This window comes from Cetorhinus maximus, chromosome 19 (assembly GCF_964194155.1).
Source record: "Cetorhinus maximus chromosome 19, sCetMax3.hap1.1, whole genome shotgun sequence".
NCBI classification, from domain to species: domain Eukaryota; kingdom Metazoa; phylum Chordata; class Chondrichthyes; order Lamniformes; family Cetorhinidae; genus Cetorhinus; species Cetorhinus maximus.
In genome coordinates this window covers 40,027,532-40,045,646 of record NC_135897.1, presented here as the reverse complement: position 1 = coordinate 40,045,646, position 18,115 = coordinate 40,027,532, and the positions used below count along the sequence as shown (strand labels likewise).

Sequence of the window (18,115 nt, the reverse complement as noted above, 5' to 3'; positions counted from 1 at the left end):
TAAAGACTTCCATGGGTGTAGAGAGCTTCGATCTAGGAACATTTTTCTGTTGGGCGCGGGATTTACAGGCTAGGTAACACAGTTTAAGGTTAAGTTTGTCAAAGGAAAACAAGAAATGTAGACATTTCTTTAGTAAGAGGGTGATAGAACTGTAGAGCAAATTACAAATCAGAACAGAAGAGCATGGCAGGATTTAATAAAGGACTAGATGAACTCCTATCAGGGAACAAGACTGTTAGTACTGGAATCACAATAAACAACCTGGTAGGAGGCTAGTAAGCGGAGACTAGATGGACTAGTACTCTTCTATAAAAACAAAAAACTACTGCGGATGCTGGAAATCCAAAACAAAAACAGAATTACCTGGAAAAACTCAGCAGGTCTGGCAGCATCGGCGGAGAAGAAAAGAGTTGACGTTTCGAGTCCTCATGACCCTTCAACAGAACTAAGTAAAAATAGGAGAGGGGTGAAATATAAGCTGGTTTAAGGTGGGGTGGGGGGGAGAAGTTGGTGGGGGGTGGGGTGGTTGTAGGGACAAGCAAGCAGTGATAGGAACAGATAATCAAAAGATGTCACAGATAAAGGAACAAAGAGGTTTGAAGGTGGTGATATTATCTAAGAGAATGTGCTAATTAAGAATGGATGGCAGGACACTCAAGGTACAGCTCTAGTGGGAGTGGGGTGGAAAGACTGACAGGGCATTACAGGTATAGATTTAAAAATAATGGAAATTTTTTTATTTTTTAAAAGAAAAATCTATATAAATTATTGGAAAAAACAAAAGGGAGGGGAAGAAACGGAAAGGGGGTGGGGATGGACGAGGGAGTTCAAGATCTAAAGTTGTTGAATTCAATATTCAGTCCGGAAGGCTGTAAAGTGCCTAGTCGGAAGATGAGGTGCTGTTCCTCCAGTTTGCGTTGGGCTTCACTGGAACAATGCAGCAAGCCAAGGACATACATGTGGGCAAGAGAGCAGGGTGGAGTGTTAAAATGGCAAGCGACAGGGAGGTTTGGGTCTTTCTTGCGGACAGACCGCAGGTGTTCTGCAAAGCGGTCGCCCAGTTTACGTTTGGTCTCTCCAATGTAGAGGAGACCGCATTGGGAGCATCGAATGCAGTAGACTAAGTTAGGGGAAATGCAAGTGAAATGTTTTTCACTTGAAATAGTACTCTTCTATCTGAGACATTACCATGGTAACACGAAATAAGTAGTAGTTTAACCCTTAATTTAGTTAGCGCTGTATCACAATCCTGTACAAACCTTTCGAACCTATCACATCGATTTTTTTTAAAAAAGGAATCTTTCTCTCATAGGCTTATACGTCGAGCCATCATGTCCTAATTGTAACTGTCAAACGGTGAGAAACTTTATTTTTAAATCATTTCTATTATAAATATACTTCAGGTGATTTAGCAGGCAAGAAATAATGAGGTACACAGTATATTGTGGTATAAATGTAGTAAGGACAGGCAGGCATCTAAAATATTGTAATCAATTCCATTAAGACTTTTTTTTTAAATAACAGAATCAAAATTTTGAACAAGTAACACCTAGACAGATTTCAAAGGAACGTTTTTGGTAGGTATTTTTCCAGTACTTTGTAAATATAATTAGTGCACAGGTCTGTCTCAAATCAATTTTAATTAATTGTGTTATTTTATCTTCTTAATATACAGTTTGAAGTTGGATCATGAAGGAACCTATCAGTGTGTTGCTACTGGTCTAGTATTTGAAGTGACAGACAAAGCTGACATAATTTACACAATTCTGTCTTGGTATAAATATGACACATTTCTGGGGAAAGATTGGAAACTTTGCGGCCCACTGTTTGATGTGAAGAGTGATCCAGCCTTACTAAAGAGCATTTACTTTCCTCATTCCCTCTGCTTGGCAGGTAAGGGTTTTGCTTTTGCAGATAATTATAATTTCGTAATTTTCTTGCCCTTTGTTGTTGATCTTCACACCATCCTCCACTAGGTGGCATAATGAACTCAGTTGCAATGTTAATATTCTGTAGATCAGACACAGCAGTTCACAACCTGTGAGCGTGTGTGTTCATTGTCCTCACTCGTTTCCCTGTTGTCAGTTGGACTTATAATGATGGTAGAATTTTAAAGCAACTTTATTTTATTTTTCTTTCCTCACTCCATAAAGAAAGATCATTTCATTTTTTTCTCTCCTTTATGTTCCCTGTACTGTTCATTGATGAGGAGAGCAATGCCAGCAGCCTGTTTGTAAGATTTCTAAAAACTCTGAAGCTTGGAAGGATCTTAACTTGATGTTGCTTCTAATTGTCACCAGGACCTGGCATGGAGTTGCTTTATTAGAGTCGATTTCAGGGCTATACTCACAAAATGATTTCAAAAATATTTTAAGCAAGTGTTTACCTTTACAAATTTGTGTCCCATCCTACAGATCATTTGTCTGATTTACAATTTGGAATTTTACACATAAAGAACAAGAAACCCGAAATAGAGCCAACTACTGATCATTCAACAACACATGTTCAGTGGAAAGTCAGCTCTTTGTCACCAGTTGGGCCAATCTTTCAGACCTCTTCTGAGGGCATTCAACATCATGGTGTTGTGTTGATTTATAAAGTCATTAACAACCTCCAGTCCTTATTATTTCATGTATATATGGCAGCAAACAATGACTCTGTTATTAAGGTAAGAACTATTCTATCTGTTTTTAAATTACAATTTAATTTAATTTAATTAAATTACTCATTTAAAGTACAATTATGGCTTCTTTTTTGTCATAGTTGCACCTTGTACAAGTATTATTTTGTTAATGTTTGAATGGGTTGTTTAGTTAATTGTTGGCACAAATGAAAGGCTAATTAAATAAACAGATTTGTATATGAATGTGCTTGTTCACTTTTAGGATATCACAAAGGCTGAAAAACATTCGAAACAGAAATCTGTAAAAATTGATAAACCTACTCCATGCCACAAAAAGCTGATTATTGGCAAAATATATCGACTCCTGAGTGACCCTCAAGCTGAGATAATTCCTGGGGTATGTTGGAGTAAACAATTATTGATTTATTTGTGCTGCTTACATGCAAAGTTTTCTATATATATATAATATATATTAGAAATACGCTTAAAAAAAACATTTCGAGGTGGTGACATTTTCCAGAATTAGGACCTAAAAAATTATGCCAAAATCCTTGTCATTTTCCATTGTCCTAAAAACCCTCTTAGATCTGATAAGCTATAGTTGACTCTTGGAAGCTACTAAATATGGTGGGACCTAGAGTGGCACTTAACAATCTAAATTTAGGCTACAGTCCAATGTTTGCAGTGGCTGTAATCATACTAATTTGTTAATTGCAACTGCTGCAGTTTTGGAAAAGTACTATCTTGTTTTGGCAAAGAAAATAGAGAGAATAAGAAGAAAATAATTAGTGTCTTTCATTACCTCAGGACATCCCAAAGCTGTTCATAGGAAATGTATTACTTTTGAAGTGTGGTCACGTCTTGTAAAGTAGGGAAGTGTGGCAGCTATTTAGCCCTTCTTTGAATAGTGTCTTGACAGCTTCAATGACCACAGGAACGGGCAGATAGGGCATCAGTACCTCTGAGAGTGCAGCACTTCCTAAGTATTGAACTGGACTGTCAGCCTGGAGCATATATTCAGGTCCTGGATCCATAACCATTTGACTCAGAAATGAGAGCACAACCACTGAGGCATGGCTCATTACAGATAATCCATCAGGATTATGTACATTAGACATTTTATTATTTGATAATGTACAAGCAAAGATCAATACTTTTGCAGGTTACAAAAATCATCACTTTTCTCTATAATTCGATATTACGTGCAGCTCTTAAATGGGCCAACTTTTTAAGAATGAGTAATGGTGATTTGGAGCTTGTTGCAAGTGCTAACCTGCATATTTTTCTTTAGACCTTGTATTTAAAATGCCCTCAAGCATTTATCTTTTATTTTCCTTGATGGTTTATCATTGTGCTAATTTAGTTAATTTTGCCTATTCCCATTCCAAACTTCCTTATGTAATGTCTGCGTGTTAGAAATTCCATTTATTTTTTTCCTCAGTAATTATATAAATGCATATATTCCGCTGCTTGAGCTGAAAATTATAAAAAGCCAAGAAGAAAATATTCTTATGTCCCTTAAATCCTCTTCACCACTGCTTCCAACAAGAGAGGTGAAAGAGTTGCAATCCATTCTTTAACGTAGGTACACGCTCGGAATCTGATTTTAGATGAATTTTGAATGAGTTAAAATCTTGCCCACCGTTACTTTGTGTTCATAAAAAAAAAACTTCTGATGAGGCACTAAAGACTGGAGTTACTGTTGCTGACCTGAGAGGACAAACTCTTAGCATGTTTGTCTGTGTTCTTAACTGAAACATGAGGGGTGAACTTGGACAAAGGTAGAGTGGCAAAACAGGTGGTAATGCCCCAGCTGCCTGATAAACACCCTACCCGATTGGTTTCAATAGAAGTGAATATCCCAGCGTGATGTATAATGCATGGCATAAACGATTCCCTTCCTATATCTAACTGCACCCCATTAATTGTTTATTTTCTTTTAAAGACATTTATGCAAAAATAGAAGTATGGCTCAGAATAGTGCTAAGCATCTGTCTGCTAACATTTCTAGTAGTAATTTCTAACCTGAGCATCAAATCCAACCCATTTACAATAAGGAGGCAAATTTCCCACATCCTCCATTGGTACAATCAAAACAGGTATTGTACTTGATTTTATAATCAAGTGCCCACTTTTTTGGTTTACCTTTTAGGATGGTATGGTGTGCTAATCACATCTTGAGAGTATCCCTGACTATTTGTTGAGAGTGTTTTATTTTGTATTTCTCTTGTCCAAAAGTCAAGTTGTTTATTTTTATTCTTTAACCTGAAACCTTCACATCAAAAATATTGCATGGTTTTGCCCTATTTGGATTGTATTCAAGCACTCAGCTGATCCTCTTGCTTCATCATTTTGCCTTGGTTTTGTTCGTATATGCAAATGCTTACCTGTGTGCTCTGTGTAGCTTCATATCAAAATATGTCTTCATGCTTGTTTCAAGCCCCATCTATTCTACATGTCTAGGCCTGTCATACTGAATTGCATCAAGTATGTAATATATCAGCCTACGCAACATACTTATTTGTTTACTACTTCAGCCTTTACATTTCTTAAGAAAGGTCTACTTTTTTCTGAGGGATCTTTGTTGTTCACCTCAGGGACACCTGCACCTTCTAGTCCACTGGATTGGGATGCACTTTTTCAGATATCTCTGGAAAAGGTCACGGTTCTAATGTAGCAAACTCCTGTTCTTAGTTAAGAGTGGTTTAGCTGGATTAATTTTGTTAAAGGCTCTGACTTTGTTAAGTCCAAGCCACTGCATGGTAGCATGGCAAACAAATGCACCATGAGTTGTAGAACATGGCCAATGTTAGTTGTGTTCTCTGTGGAAAACCTACAAATTGAGCTAGGAGTTCTCCACGGAGAGGAAATATCAATGGGAGAGTGGTGCAGGGCTTCTCTTGCATGCCTCCTTGTGGCTACTTACAGAACAACTTTGTCCAGGCTTGGGGAGTGGGTCATTTGACCACTGGCTGGGAAATGGTGAACAATGTAGAGAACCTAAAAGTGGGGAAACTTCCCTTGATGGCTCAGCAAATCTATCCAATGAATTGCTGAGCCATAAAGATTTAGAAGATTCTGCTTTTGATACTGGCACATCAGTGCAATGGTTATCATAGTGAACTAGCAACCCAGATGTTGTGAGTTCACATCCCACCATGCCAGTTTGTGGAATAGTATTCAATAATCTGTGGGTGTTACCTATTAAAAACTATTGAATTGTTGTAAAAACTCATTGGTAACCTGCCATTCCTACCTGGATCAGCCCATCTATAACTCTAGTTTCATGCCATGTACTTGACTCTTAGTACCTTCTGAAATGACCCAACAAGCCATTCAATTATAAAAATAATTGCTATCGCACCACCACCACTCGGCAACTAAGAGTGCAATAAGTGCAATCTTGCCAGCATCATATCATCCACATTCTGACAGCAAATACCATGACTGTTGGCTGATTTCAAACAAAAACAGAAAATGCTGGAAAAACTCAGCATGTTTAACAGCATCTGTGGAAAGAAAAACAGAATTAATGTTTTGAGTCCATATGACTTCTTCCGAGCTAAAGAGAAGTAAAATGTGATGAAATTTATACTGTTTAAGGGGGCTGGAGCAGGTGAAGCTGGATAGAAGGCCAGTGATAGGTGGGGGCAAAGGAGAGATTGACAAAGATGTCATGAACAAAAGGACAAAGGGGGTGTTAATGGCAGTGGTAAGGGCTAAAGGAGGTGCTGATAGTGGCTTTAAGGTAAGAAAGCAGAATGTCAGCACTCTGAAAAGAACAACATGAACAAGTAACAAGTGGCCCTTGTGGGGGTGGGGTGGGGGGACGGGACGGTGGTGGGAAAAAAGATCGAAAATAGGATAAAAGGTGGGGATAAAACAATGAATAAACGGTTTCAGCTTGGATGGTAGTAGTTGCTCTATAAATTACAAGTTACGGAAGGGAAACACCTGATTGCTATCTAGAAGCACATGATAAAAGTGGGCATTGGATGAGGACAGACTCAGGCTCAGTTGTAGTTCACTATGGTTAACCATCTTACTAATATTTTTTGGGAAATACAGAGCTCCTAGAGGATTACCATAAGAGTGGAAATAGGTGCAGAAGTAGGGCCATACAGCCACTTAAGCCTGAATTAAAAATAAAAAAGCAGAAAATCACTTTGTGATTGGTTTTAAAAATGCACAAAAAACCGTTTAGATCAAACTGATCTGGGATAAAACTTATAGTTCAAGTTCAGCTGTAACAAGAGAACAGGTAAAACCAATCAAATAATCATAAGGAAAATGGAGCTGGGAGTATTGTGTTCCTGCATTCTATTGCGCAAGTCCGGGGGAACTGAATTGAAGAAGGTCAGATCTTTGACAGAATTTGAGTATACTTCCTGCACATTTAGCACAAGTACGGGTAGTGCACAAATAGAAAGGGTGGGAAATCATGATAGCAGCAGCTTTAAAGGGTTGCTGCTCCACTTTAAGTTTAACTTGCTGCTTACTTTGGCTCCAGTTAAAGGTAATTGCAGAAAGTGAAGGCAGGACTTCACACACCCACACTTCCATTTCTATAATGCTTCAGCATGAATTTTGTAACAGGCACTTCAGAAAGCTTCTAAAATTACAAATAACTTGCATGTTGGGGCACCAAGTCAGGTGGACATCTGAATCTACTGCACTTTATGAAGTCATACATTCCCACAAGGTCAAATGTTGACTGGCTTGATACATCTCTGTGTTCTTCCAAATACTGAAAACTATGGATGGAATCTTATCATCTTTAAAACTAATTGTTGATCAGGACCATTTCCAGGTCCACCCTGAGGCACCCTCTGCAGAGATCAGTGATTTTATAAAATAAACATATGCCACATCTGCCAAGCCAACCACCCCACGTCCCCCAACCGAAAGCTTGGCCTGCAGCCGCAACTGTGACCCACAATCCCCACATTTCTGACGGGGGGAGGGAACTAAAAGAGGCAAAAACAGAAAATGCTGGAAAAACTCAGCAGGTCTAACAGCATCTGTGGAGAAAAAAACCAGAGTTAACGTTTCGCGTCCATATGACTTTAAGAATCACAAGGATTCGAAACGTTAACTCTGTTTTTTTTCACCACAGATGCTGTTAGGCCTGCTGAGTTTTTCCAGCATTTTCTGTTTTCGTTTCAGATTTCCAGCATCCGCAGTATTTTGCTTTTAACTAAAAGAGGCCTTGCGGGGCCCACTGACCAGCTGCCGGCAAGCTGCTACAAGCAGCTGCTGGACTTCGAACTCAGCAAGGAGCCTGACCACCTCTGGGAAGATGCCACTGCCCAGTGGGTAGCCATTGTCAATTTCACCCCACCTCCAGCAAAATCAGCCAGAGGCGGGAACGGGTCGGCCCACCAATCCAACCCCCTCATTTCAAAATATTTTTCCTGATTCCATGGGACTGGGAAGATTCTGCCTGTGCGTCTTGCCTGTTCTTTAAAAAAGAAGGGCACTTGTACCGTGACCAGGGAGAGACAAACCGGATTGTTGGAGGCCCTGGTAACTTCTCAACTGCCAAGACGTGTAGATCGTGCAAAGGGATGGAACCTTTCCCGTTTCAATACAAGCATTTCCAGGTTGGCTACAAAAGAACCAGATTCAAAGTAAAGCCCTCACAACAACATGCTAGCTAGTCCTTGAAAAAAGAGAAAAAAAACAGGCCACATTACCTTTGGTTACCATGTCGATATACAGTTCTCAGAATGCAGCTCATAATGGGTAGAATGAGAAATGGATGCAATTGGCAGTTACATATTACAGGAGGTAATCTTTTTGTGATGAATGAGAATGAGGAAGCGAGTGATGGAAAATTTACAGGGTGAAGGCTAGGTGTCTAGATGACACTGCAACTTTTAGAAATCGGTTATAAGCAATTCCAACACTTTTAGAGCTTTAGAGAAAGGGATCTTTGAAAATGGTAGGCAGCATTAGTATATTGCATTATGACAAAATGTGCCTCTTACTTTGTTTGTCTTAGTAGGGCCATTAAACTCTTTCTGGCACCGTGAACATGCAGGGAATGTTGCTGTTGCGCTCATTACCTTTGCAATCTCCTTCCACTGTCACTAAGCATCACTCCTTGTGCATCACTCTGTTCTAATAAACCTTTTACACATCCGACTGACTTTCTTCAGCAGTACTTCCCTAGTTACATCAAAGGTGCATATACCTCTGTCTAGCAGCTAATCTCAAAGACATTTCTAGCAAAGTAACTTGCTTAACAGCAGCATAAACAAATTGGATGATACCTAACTCTTTAAACTACTTCAAACCTTTAAATCCTGCAGCAGCAAGCTATTTCTCACCCTCCAACAGTCAAACGTCTGATGACTTTCTGATGCCTGGACTAATCTGGAATATCTGAATAACCTGTCTATGGGAATTATTATCCCCTTTCTTCCCAAATAGGTGGAGTGTTCAAAATTTGGGAATTTCAACCAAATTCTAATATTTCTGATCTTGGATCAAGATTTCCTTTGTGTCCTGTGCAATTACCTCATAAGTCTGTTCATAAAGAACATGCTTACAATTTTGTGGGGAAATATTTGTCCTCTCCAATGGTTAAATGAGGGCTTTGTACAATAGAACTTGTGTGAGTTCGTGTGTACCGACTTAAAAATGTATGTACTGTTTAACAATTAAATGCTGCGACGTTATTTTTCGATAGAAGGATCGGTAAATTTCTTTTTTTATTTTAACAGGACATTGAATTCATAGACATGACACCTCTTAAATGTAAAAGTTACTTTGAAGTATTTTTGGAACAAGCAGAAGACCTTCAACTAACGCTGAAGGACATAGATTCGGGTGAAACAATGTGGACCTCAAAACTGCGGGAGTGTGAGTATTTCCAGAATATGTAATCATTATTAGATACTTTTAAACTGAACTTGTTTACTGTGTTTAATTTGCAACTATTTTCTGGGTTGATTTAAACCTCCGTGATTGCTAATGCTATATGAAGTGTCAGAGAGCCTTTCACAGCTATTCACTTTTTGCTACCTGAATGTTGCAGGTTTGTATGTTTCATTTTCATTAGTGCAAATGATATCTGACATTTTGGTTGCCCAATTAATTTGAATTATCATTGTTTCCGTTTGAGATAGAGGAAAACAGATTCATTCACCCCATGTAACAGACATAAACAAAACACAGCACACAGTTCTTCATGTCTACTGCCCAAATTCTGATTTCTGTGATCATCTGGAGAGATTTTATTTTTATTGAGCATGTTGGGCACTGCCACTTTTCCCTCTCACTGAAGTGGAATGGTGAGGTACTGCGGTTTGCTCCACGTACCAACTCAGCCAGGAAATGTCTAACAATTCTGCTGGATAATGAAATTAACCAAACTTGAAACTTTCATATCTGTATCGTGATTACTATGGCACTTAAGCATCCCTTCTAATCTGCAACATCATACTTTGCAATGGTTTTTTGTCTCCACCTATTTTCTCAATAGGCATACTCTCTCTCTCTCTCTATATATATTTATATTTATATATAGGCATACTCCTCTCAACTCTTCTCTTTTCTCCTTCTAAACATTCTTCTTTTTCTCTGCATCCTCACTCTGAGGGAACCAAGTCCCATTACACTGTCTCCTAACCCAACCTATTTTTTCCCAACAGCCTCAACATTATGCAATGCTTTCCATCCAGCAGTCCTCATTCAATCTTGTTTTTATTTAAACAAAGAATAATTTTACTAAATCACTATTGTTTGATTAATCTCACCTATTTTACTCTTCTCTACTTTGATGAAGTTTTTCACCAACGGCCTGGGCCTGTTTCCTAAATTTCTCACAAAAAAAAATTAGACACCTTTTGCAAGTAGGGATTTTAACGATAGTACATTCTGTATCAGGACCTCACAGTACAAGTCCTGGAGTAGATTTACTGGGATACAGGCCTAATCTTCACATATGTAGTGCATCATTGAATTTTATAAAAATAACAAATTGAATTCTGAATTATTCTTTGTGCTTTTATATCATACTTTGCATCTTTCATCTTTTAAGTTTTGTCTTTTAAATTTGCTAAATACACTATCTTACTTCAGATGTAACCTCTCCTCTTTAATCTGAAAATATCTTTATGTTTTAAATTAACATTACAGGTGACTGGGCAAACCATGAACAGAATGACCAAGGAAAACCAAGAGACATTAACAGTAAGTTTTTATTATGGCATTTTCTTAAGCGAGATGTAAAGAATGCTGGACTTAAAAAGGCCATTGATTTGGTATAGGTTCTTTAAGGCCTGTTAAAAAAAATCATAATCATAAGTACAACGGAGTTCTGCAATAAAAAGGTGCACATTTGCATAAGAGATTGAAGATAAATTGCTGTAAAGGAAGCAGGGTGTTGAGAAGATGTGAATTTCATAGACTTGCCTCCAAGCAAGCATTTTAGATAATTCAAAGGGAAGAATTCATAACATGATAAAATATTTGTCCTAGCTAGGGACAGGGATAAGGATGCTACAAAAGGTCCCAACATCAACCTACTCTTGATGGCTATCTACCAATGTCTGCTGACAAGTGCCTGTGTACATATCAGGTTGGGGCTTGGCTTGGATATTTTACCAACACTCCTTTTCAATGCTGATGCATGGTGTAAGGTAACTTGGGTAAATAATGAGGGCTGTTGGTACCTATAGAATTGTACCTCAGTAAGAGGCATTGGCTGGAATTTTCCTGCCCCATTGGCGTCAGGCGTCATGGTGGGTGAGGGAGGGCGCAATATGGCAAGAATGCCAAAAATCGGTTTCTCGCCGGCATAAAAACACAGCAGGATCTTCCGAGGCAGATTGCCAATCCTGTTGAAGGCTGGCGTGAACCCGCTTTTCATCCCGCTAATGGAATGCAAAGTAAGGCCTGAGCAGAATCGTCCCCTCAGGCCAGATTTACCCTTATGCCAGCGGGAAAACTCGCTGGCCCAGAACACGTCTGGACAAATGTGACGTACAGAAGTCGGGCCTTACTGTTAGGGCCTTGCTCAGATCGTGGGCATCTGAGGAGCAGAAGATGCTGGAGCCCTACAACAACTGGACCCTGGAGGAATACGTGCATCGCTGGGTGGATTCTCATGGCCATGGCTCCGCCATGAAGCAGCTCATGGAAGGTGGAATGTCACGGGTCTGCTTTGGAACATCATGGTCTTGGCCATGGGCTACTACGGATGATCGGGGAGTGGGGGTGAGACGAAGATGTCAGAGTGAGATTGGGGGGAGGAGGAGGGAGTACGGGGGAGGGAGGGTGTAACAGGGGAGAATGCGGCAAGTGAGGAAGTAGGTGTAAAGGAAGGAGATCGGAGGCGGGGGAGGAGATCGGAGCTGGTGGGGAAGGAGATCTGTGGGGGGGGTGGTAAGGGGTAAGGTTGAAGGAGGGAGTAATTAAGGTTGGAGGAGGGATTAAGGGGGGGGAGGGGGGGTGAATAAATGCCCAGGTGAAAGTTTAATGAAGGGGCCTGTGGAGTCAATTACTGCCTCCTGGGGAACGAACTGACAGTGGGCGTGGTAGGAGGGAATTGTGAGTATGAGAGGGGGCAGAGTGAGCTGGGAGGGTGAAGGTGCGGCAGTAGCAGCAGAAGGGATGGAGAGGGTGGTTGGTAGGGACTTGGAGGCAGACACAGACCCTGAAGGTGGGAAGGAGGTTGGGGAAGTCAACATGGTGTGATTTTCAGGAAGGTAGGGAACGTGCACATTCACCTGCACATCCTGGAAAGAAAAAGGTTTTGGTTGGTAGGTGATGGTAGGAGGTAAAAGGTGATGCCGGGGGGGGTTCAACAACGATGGGGAAAAGGACATTGGTGATTGGGGGAGGGGAAAGGATGGGGGAGCTGATCAGAAACTTAACAACTACCATGGTTGTCGAAATTGAAAGTGGGCGGAGCCTCGTGTTGGACAGGCACAGGTGCTGCGGGGGAGTGTGGTCAGTGGGTGGGCGGCGGGCCGGTCAGGTCAGACGGTCAACTGAAAGAAAACCCAGCAAGCAGTGTTGAAAATGCTCAGGGCAGTGAGATGAGTGCGATGGATTACGGTTCTGCTTGCACGAGGCCCTGAAAGGTCCTGCCACTCATGCACTTCTCCCTCCAGAATCACTGAGTGCAGCTGAACTGCTAGTGGGGGAGGGGGGGAGGGGGTGGGGGGTTGCAATGGGAGCACTTGTATAGCCTATAAATGAAGCTGAAAGGCAACATTACACATTATTTAGTAAAAGCGAATATATTTTCAGATTGTATAGTGACAAAATGTGTTCACCCATGCAACCACTCGTGATCAGCATTTCTTAACTTTTCTAGGCCTACCACTTCTTCTAGGTGCTGCCCTGACATCCACAGCAGGGGTGGAGACAGCCTGTGCAATGGTTGGCCCTGTTGCCTCCAATGACTTCGGCTGTCCTCCTGTGGGTCAGCTGCTCCCTTTGCGGTGACAAAGGACAAGTTTGAGGGGGTCATAGGCAAAGGGGAATCAGAGGGAGAGGACAGCCTTTGCGATTCCTGAGTGGATGACCCAGGGGTGTCCTCCCTTTTCATGCCCATGGGCCCTGGACTAACTCCTTAAGGGGAAGGAGCACCTGGAGGGACGTCACGGTGCCCTGTTCCCCTCTCGCGTTGCCTTGTAGGAACTGACCCATGGCTGCCACAATGGAGTGCAGGTCTACGCACATCTCCGCGTTCTTCTGGACCAGGGTATCCATGGCGTCCGCCATCCTTCCCATGGAGACCTCCATATGCGCACATTTGGGCACCACTTCATCAGAGAGCAGGCAGGTGCACTCCTCCGACTCGCGTGCCACTCTGTTGAGGGCTTCCAACAGCTCAGCGTGATCTTCCCCCGCCTTCTGCTGACTCTCCACGATGAGCTGGAAGGCCGAATCCAGAGGCTCATCATCTGATTCGGACCTCACGGCGCCTCTTCCCCTGCAATCCTCTGAGTGGCTGAACCTGCCTCCTCCTGCTGCAGACACGTGTCCATGCGGTGACCACCAGGTTGTGAACCGAGCCTGCTCTAGATCTAGGTCCCACCGAGCTGTGTGTCTCTGCACTGGTGGAGGGTGTGAGTAAGCACTGTGACGCATCTTTCAGGCTGCTTATTTCCAGCTCTTCAATGGAGGAGGTGTCCTCTTGGCTGAAGCTGAGGACCTGGATGGGACTGAGGGACTGGCTGGCTGAGGGTGTCGGTCACTGGGCAGAGCTTCCTGCGAACCAAAGTAGAGATAATTTGCGCCCAATTTCCACCCCTCTATCACCTTTACATGGTCCATCTCCGACACTTCGCTCTTCTTCCTGGACCTCTGTCTCCATTTCTGGTGATAGATTGTCCACCAATATTCATTAAAAGCCCAGTGACTCCCACAGCTACCTCGACTACAGCTCCTTACATCCTGCTTCCTGTAAGGACTCAATCCCATTCTCTCAGTTTCTTCGCCTGTGTCGCATCTGTTCCGATGATGCCACTTTCCAAAACAATGCTTCTGACATATCTTCCTCCTTCCTTAACCGAGGTTTTCTACCCACGGTCGTTGACAGGGCCCTCAACCGCGTCCGACCCATCTCCTGCCCCTCTGCTCTCACACCTTCCTCTCCCTCCAAGAACCATGATAGGGTCCCCCTTGTCCTCACTTTTCACCCCACCAGCCTCCGCATTCAGAGGATCATCCTCCATCATTTCCGCCAACTCCAGCATGATGCCACCACCAAACACATCTTCCCCCCCCCAACACCGGCGGCATTCCGTAGGGACCTTTCCTTCCAGGACACCGTAGTCTACTCCATCATCCCAACACCTCATCCCCTTCCCATGCAATTGCAGAAGGTGCAACACCTGCCCCTTTACCTCCTCCCTCCTCACCAGCCAAGGGCCCAAACACTCCTTTAAGATGAAGCAGCCCTTCACTTGCACTTCTCTCAATTTAGTCTACTGCATTCGCTGCTCCCAATGCGGCCTCCTGTACATTGGAGAGACCAAACGCAGACTGGGTGACTGCTTTGCGGAACACCTTCGGTCTGTCCACAAGCATGACCCAGACCTTCCTGTCGCTTGCCATTTCAACACTCCACCCTGCTCTCATGCCCACATGTCCATCCTTGGCCTGCTGCAATGTTCCAGTGAAGCTCAACACAAACTGGAGGAACAGCACCTCATCTTCCGATTAGGCACTTTACAGCCTTCCGGACTTAACAATGAGTTCAACAGCTTCAGACCATGAACTCTCCTCTGTCTTCACCCCTTTTTACAAAATTTATTTTTATTTTTTATCCACTTATTTTTATTCATTTATTCATTGTTTTATCCCCCTTTTTATTCCCCCTTTAATCCCATTTTTGATCCTTTTTATTTCCCCCGCCACCCCCACCCTCACAAGGGCCAGCTGTTACTTGTCCATGTTGTTCTTTTCAGTGCTTACTCCTATTCTGCTATTATCACATTCTGCTTTACCTTTGCCACTATCAGCACCTCCTTTAGCCCTTACAACTGCCATTAACACCCCATTTGTCCTTTTGTTCATGACATCTTTATCAATCTCTCCTTTGTCCCCACCTATCGCTGGCCTTCTATCCAGCTTCACCTGCTCCAGCCCCCTTAAAACAGTATAAATTTCATCACATTTTTACTTCTCTGTAGCTCTGAAGAAGGGTCATACGGACTCAAAATGTCAACTCTGTTTTTCTCTCCACAGATGCTGTCAGACCTGCTGAGTTTTTCCAGCATTTCCTGTTTTTATTTCCGATTTCCAGCATCTGCAGTATTTTGCTTTTATATTAGAGATAATTAGTGCATGACAGCAAAGTCAAAAGCAGGAGAGAGAGAGAGCATTCACAGCTGCGTTGAGAGAGGGATGATGTGGTGCAGGATCCTCACATGGGTGTTCGCCGCCGACCTCACCGTCGCCACACACAAGGTCCACGTCCTCACCAGTCAGCGCGATGGCACACTCCTCACAGTGAGTGAGGGGCCTAATGTGGGCCACTCCATCCCTGGTCAGAGACCTCTCCCTGCTGCTTTGAGCCAGCTTCTCCTGCATGAAAGCAGATGGAGAGATTGAGAGCAGGACACATGGCACTGTGTGGAATGTTTGAGTGGTGAGCGGAGCCATGGACGGGATGAGGATGCGAGCGCCAGAGGATATGAGTCTGATGGAGATGTGAGGGTGTGTGTGAGAGTTAGTGGTGTTGTCCCTTGAGTGAGATCCCTGTGGGTGTGTGATGGGTTTGTGAGTGTGTAAGTTGAGAGTGATGAGGTGGTTGACATACCCTGGTTGAGTGAATAAGAGCATTCATCCTCTTCCTGCACTGGATGGCTGACCTCCTCTGTGCTCCGGTGGTGCTGACCACTGCTGCCATCACCTCCCAGGCTGGATTGGTGACTCTGGTGTACCTCCTGTGGCCAAAGTGAGGGTAGAGGACATCGCAGCAGCCTTCCACTGCGTCCAGCAGGTGCCCCAGAGAAGTGTCACTAAATTTGAGGGCTGCCATCTTCTTTGCTTTCGGGGCCTTCTGTTGCCCGGAGCAGTCCTGGTCTGGAGACATGAAGTAGGCTGCACTCTGGTGAGCTTTAAATATGGCACCCGGAGCAAGGAAGCACTGTGGTCACTGTGTGGCTGGCAAATCTGAGACCGCCCGCCAGTGATCTGGCATGTTCCCCGTGAATGCATTATTAATGAGACGAGTCGTGCCAAGTGTGGGACAATACAGTTTGAAAACCCACAATTGCAGCCGGCGGGTAAAACGTCTTTTTTCCCCGTTTGCTACTACACTTGGTGCATATCTGGGACGATTCCACCCATTGCCTTTAAAAGAGGGAAACAGACCAGGGAAAGATGTTACAGCATCTTTGGGTAAAAAGCTAAAAGAGGATGTATGGTAAACTAATCTGTATTGATTACCAAATTGAAGGAAAACTGGCTGGCTGGATGGTCCAACATAATTTATTTTACAGAATAACATAAGATTATCTGCCTTTCTCACTGATATGCAAAGCAGAAGCTAGAAGTAGTATTTTGGAACTGGATAAATGAAGAGTTGCTTCTGCCACATCAACATGCCAATCACACTAGTTTGATGCAAAATTAAATCACGGACTATTTTCCCTAACTACATTTTCTAGCTCATCTTTTTAATGAATATTCCTAAAGTACCATTGGAGGAGTCGCACAGATTTAAATGAGCTCTGCTTATTCTTTATTACTGAGCTTGTTATTTCCTAATGTTTTATTGATGTTAAAAGTGGATGTTATTTAAACTTAAACACCTGAGAATGGGTAAGAAATTGGGTGAAAGATTGGAAAGGGGAATGATGTTAGGGTGGCGGAAACACAGTGGGATATCTCATTGATTATCCTAAATATCACCCGTTGGATCGGACTATTTCTAAGTTAATGACTTGAATTTAGAAACTCAATTCAAACTGGTGAGTTTCACAAGGATACCAAACAAGGAGGAGGAATTTTAAAAAATGACTTGGACAAAACATGTAAATGGGCAGAGCAATAATAGACAGAACTGTAAAGTATTGCATACAGGAAGAAAAAGGCTGACTTAAGTACCTTATTAACAGTGTTAAAATGGTTAAGGATGATGTTGAAAGAAATCTATTGTTTTCATAAACAACAGATTCACTTACTGGAGCAGAAATTAACTTTGTAAATAGATACTGAACTATATAGCACCAGTCAGAAGTTGTCATTCTCAAACTGCGGTCAGACCATGTCTTGGGGCAACTGAGAAATCTTACAGAGGTGTATAGTACATGGTATAGGAAAGGTAGATTTAGGATACGACTTTAAACTGAACAATGGGAAGAGGACAATGAGCCACTGGTGCAAACTACTAAACGGCACTTAAAGAGTGATTGATGAATAGATTAGACTTCTAAGTAATGTATTGGAGGCAAGTACCCTGAAATTATTTGAAAAGAGTTACATGCTTTGAGAGCAGACTATAGGGTCTCATGAGTTGAATAACCTAATGTGAACTATAATATTCTTTATATTGTTAGATTTATACAGAATATTTACAGAGTCTGTTGAGGTATGGAAAACAGAAGCTTTATTGAGAAACACTTACTGTGCTGACTGCACTTTACACAATGCTGTAAGAGAGAGCAAACCACGTGACATTGTATCAGTTCATATTACACAGTTAGAATTAACCCCTTATGCTACATGAGCCTCATTTATATTTATCTTGTGTCAAATTTGGGAACAGTCCTGAGAAGCGCCTTAGGATGTTTTACTACATTAAAGGCATTATAAAAAGTCATGTTGCTGTTGTGTTCTTGTGAAAAATAAACTTGTCAGTCAAGTGTTAGTGAATAATTCTTTGTCCTTAAGAAAACCGAAGAAGGAAATCAAGCAGTGACTGCTTTCCAGAAGGGAACAGTTCCAAAAGACTACGATGGAATGATACAAGTACGGTACTTCAAACTATTCAATGGAATTAAACGGAATGTGTGCAAGAAG

At 42.2% G+C, this 18,115-nt stretch overlaps 1 protein-coding gene across 3 annotated transcripts in view; it reads left to right on the top strand.

The window, feature by feature from the left end:
- LOC144693761 (uncharacterized) overlaps nt 1–18,115 on the top strand; it is a 92,711-nt gene that overhangs the window by 62,634 nt on the left and 11,962 nt on the right. For all 3 annotated transcript variants that reach the window (XM_078563765.1, XM_078563764.1, XM_078563763.1), the window contains 8 exons: nt 1,313–1,356; nt 1,525–1,577; nt 1,676–1,893; nt 2,415–2,668; nt 2,886–3,020; nt 9,352–9,490; nt 10,769–10,822; nt 17,987–18,064. In XM_078563765.1, the coding sequence (XP_078419891.1) occupies nt 1,313–1,356; nt 1,525–1,577; nt 1,676–1,893; nt 2,415–2,668; nt 2,886–3,020; nt 9,352–9,490; nt 10,769–10,822; nt 17,987–18,064 (975 nt within the window). The remainder of the gene's footprint in view (nt 1–1,312; nt 1,357–1,524; nt 1,578–1,675; nt 1,894–2,414; nt 2,669–2,885; nt 3,021–9,351; nt 9,491–10,768; nt 10,823–17,986; nt 18,065–18,115) is intronic.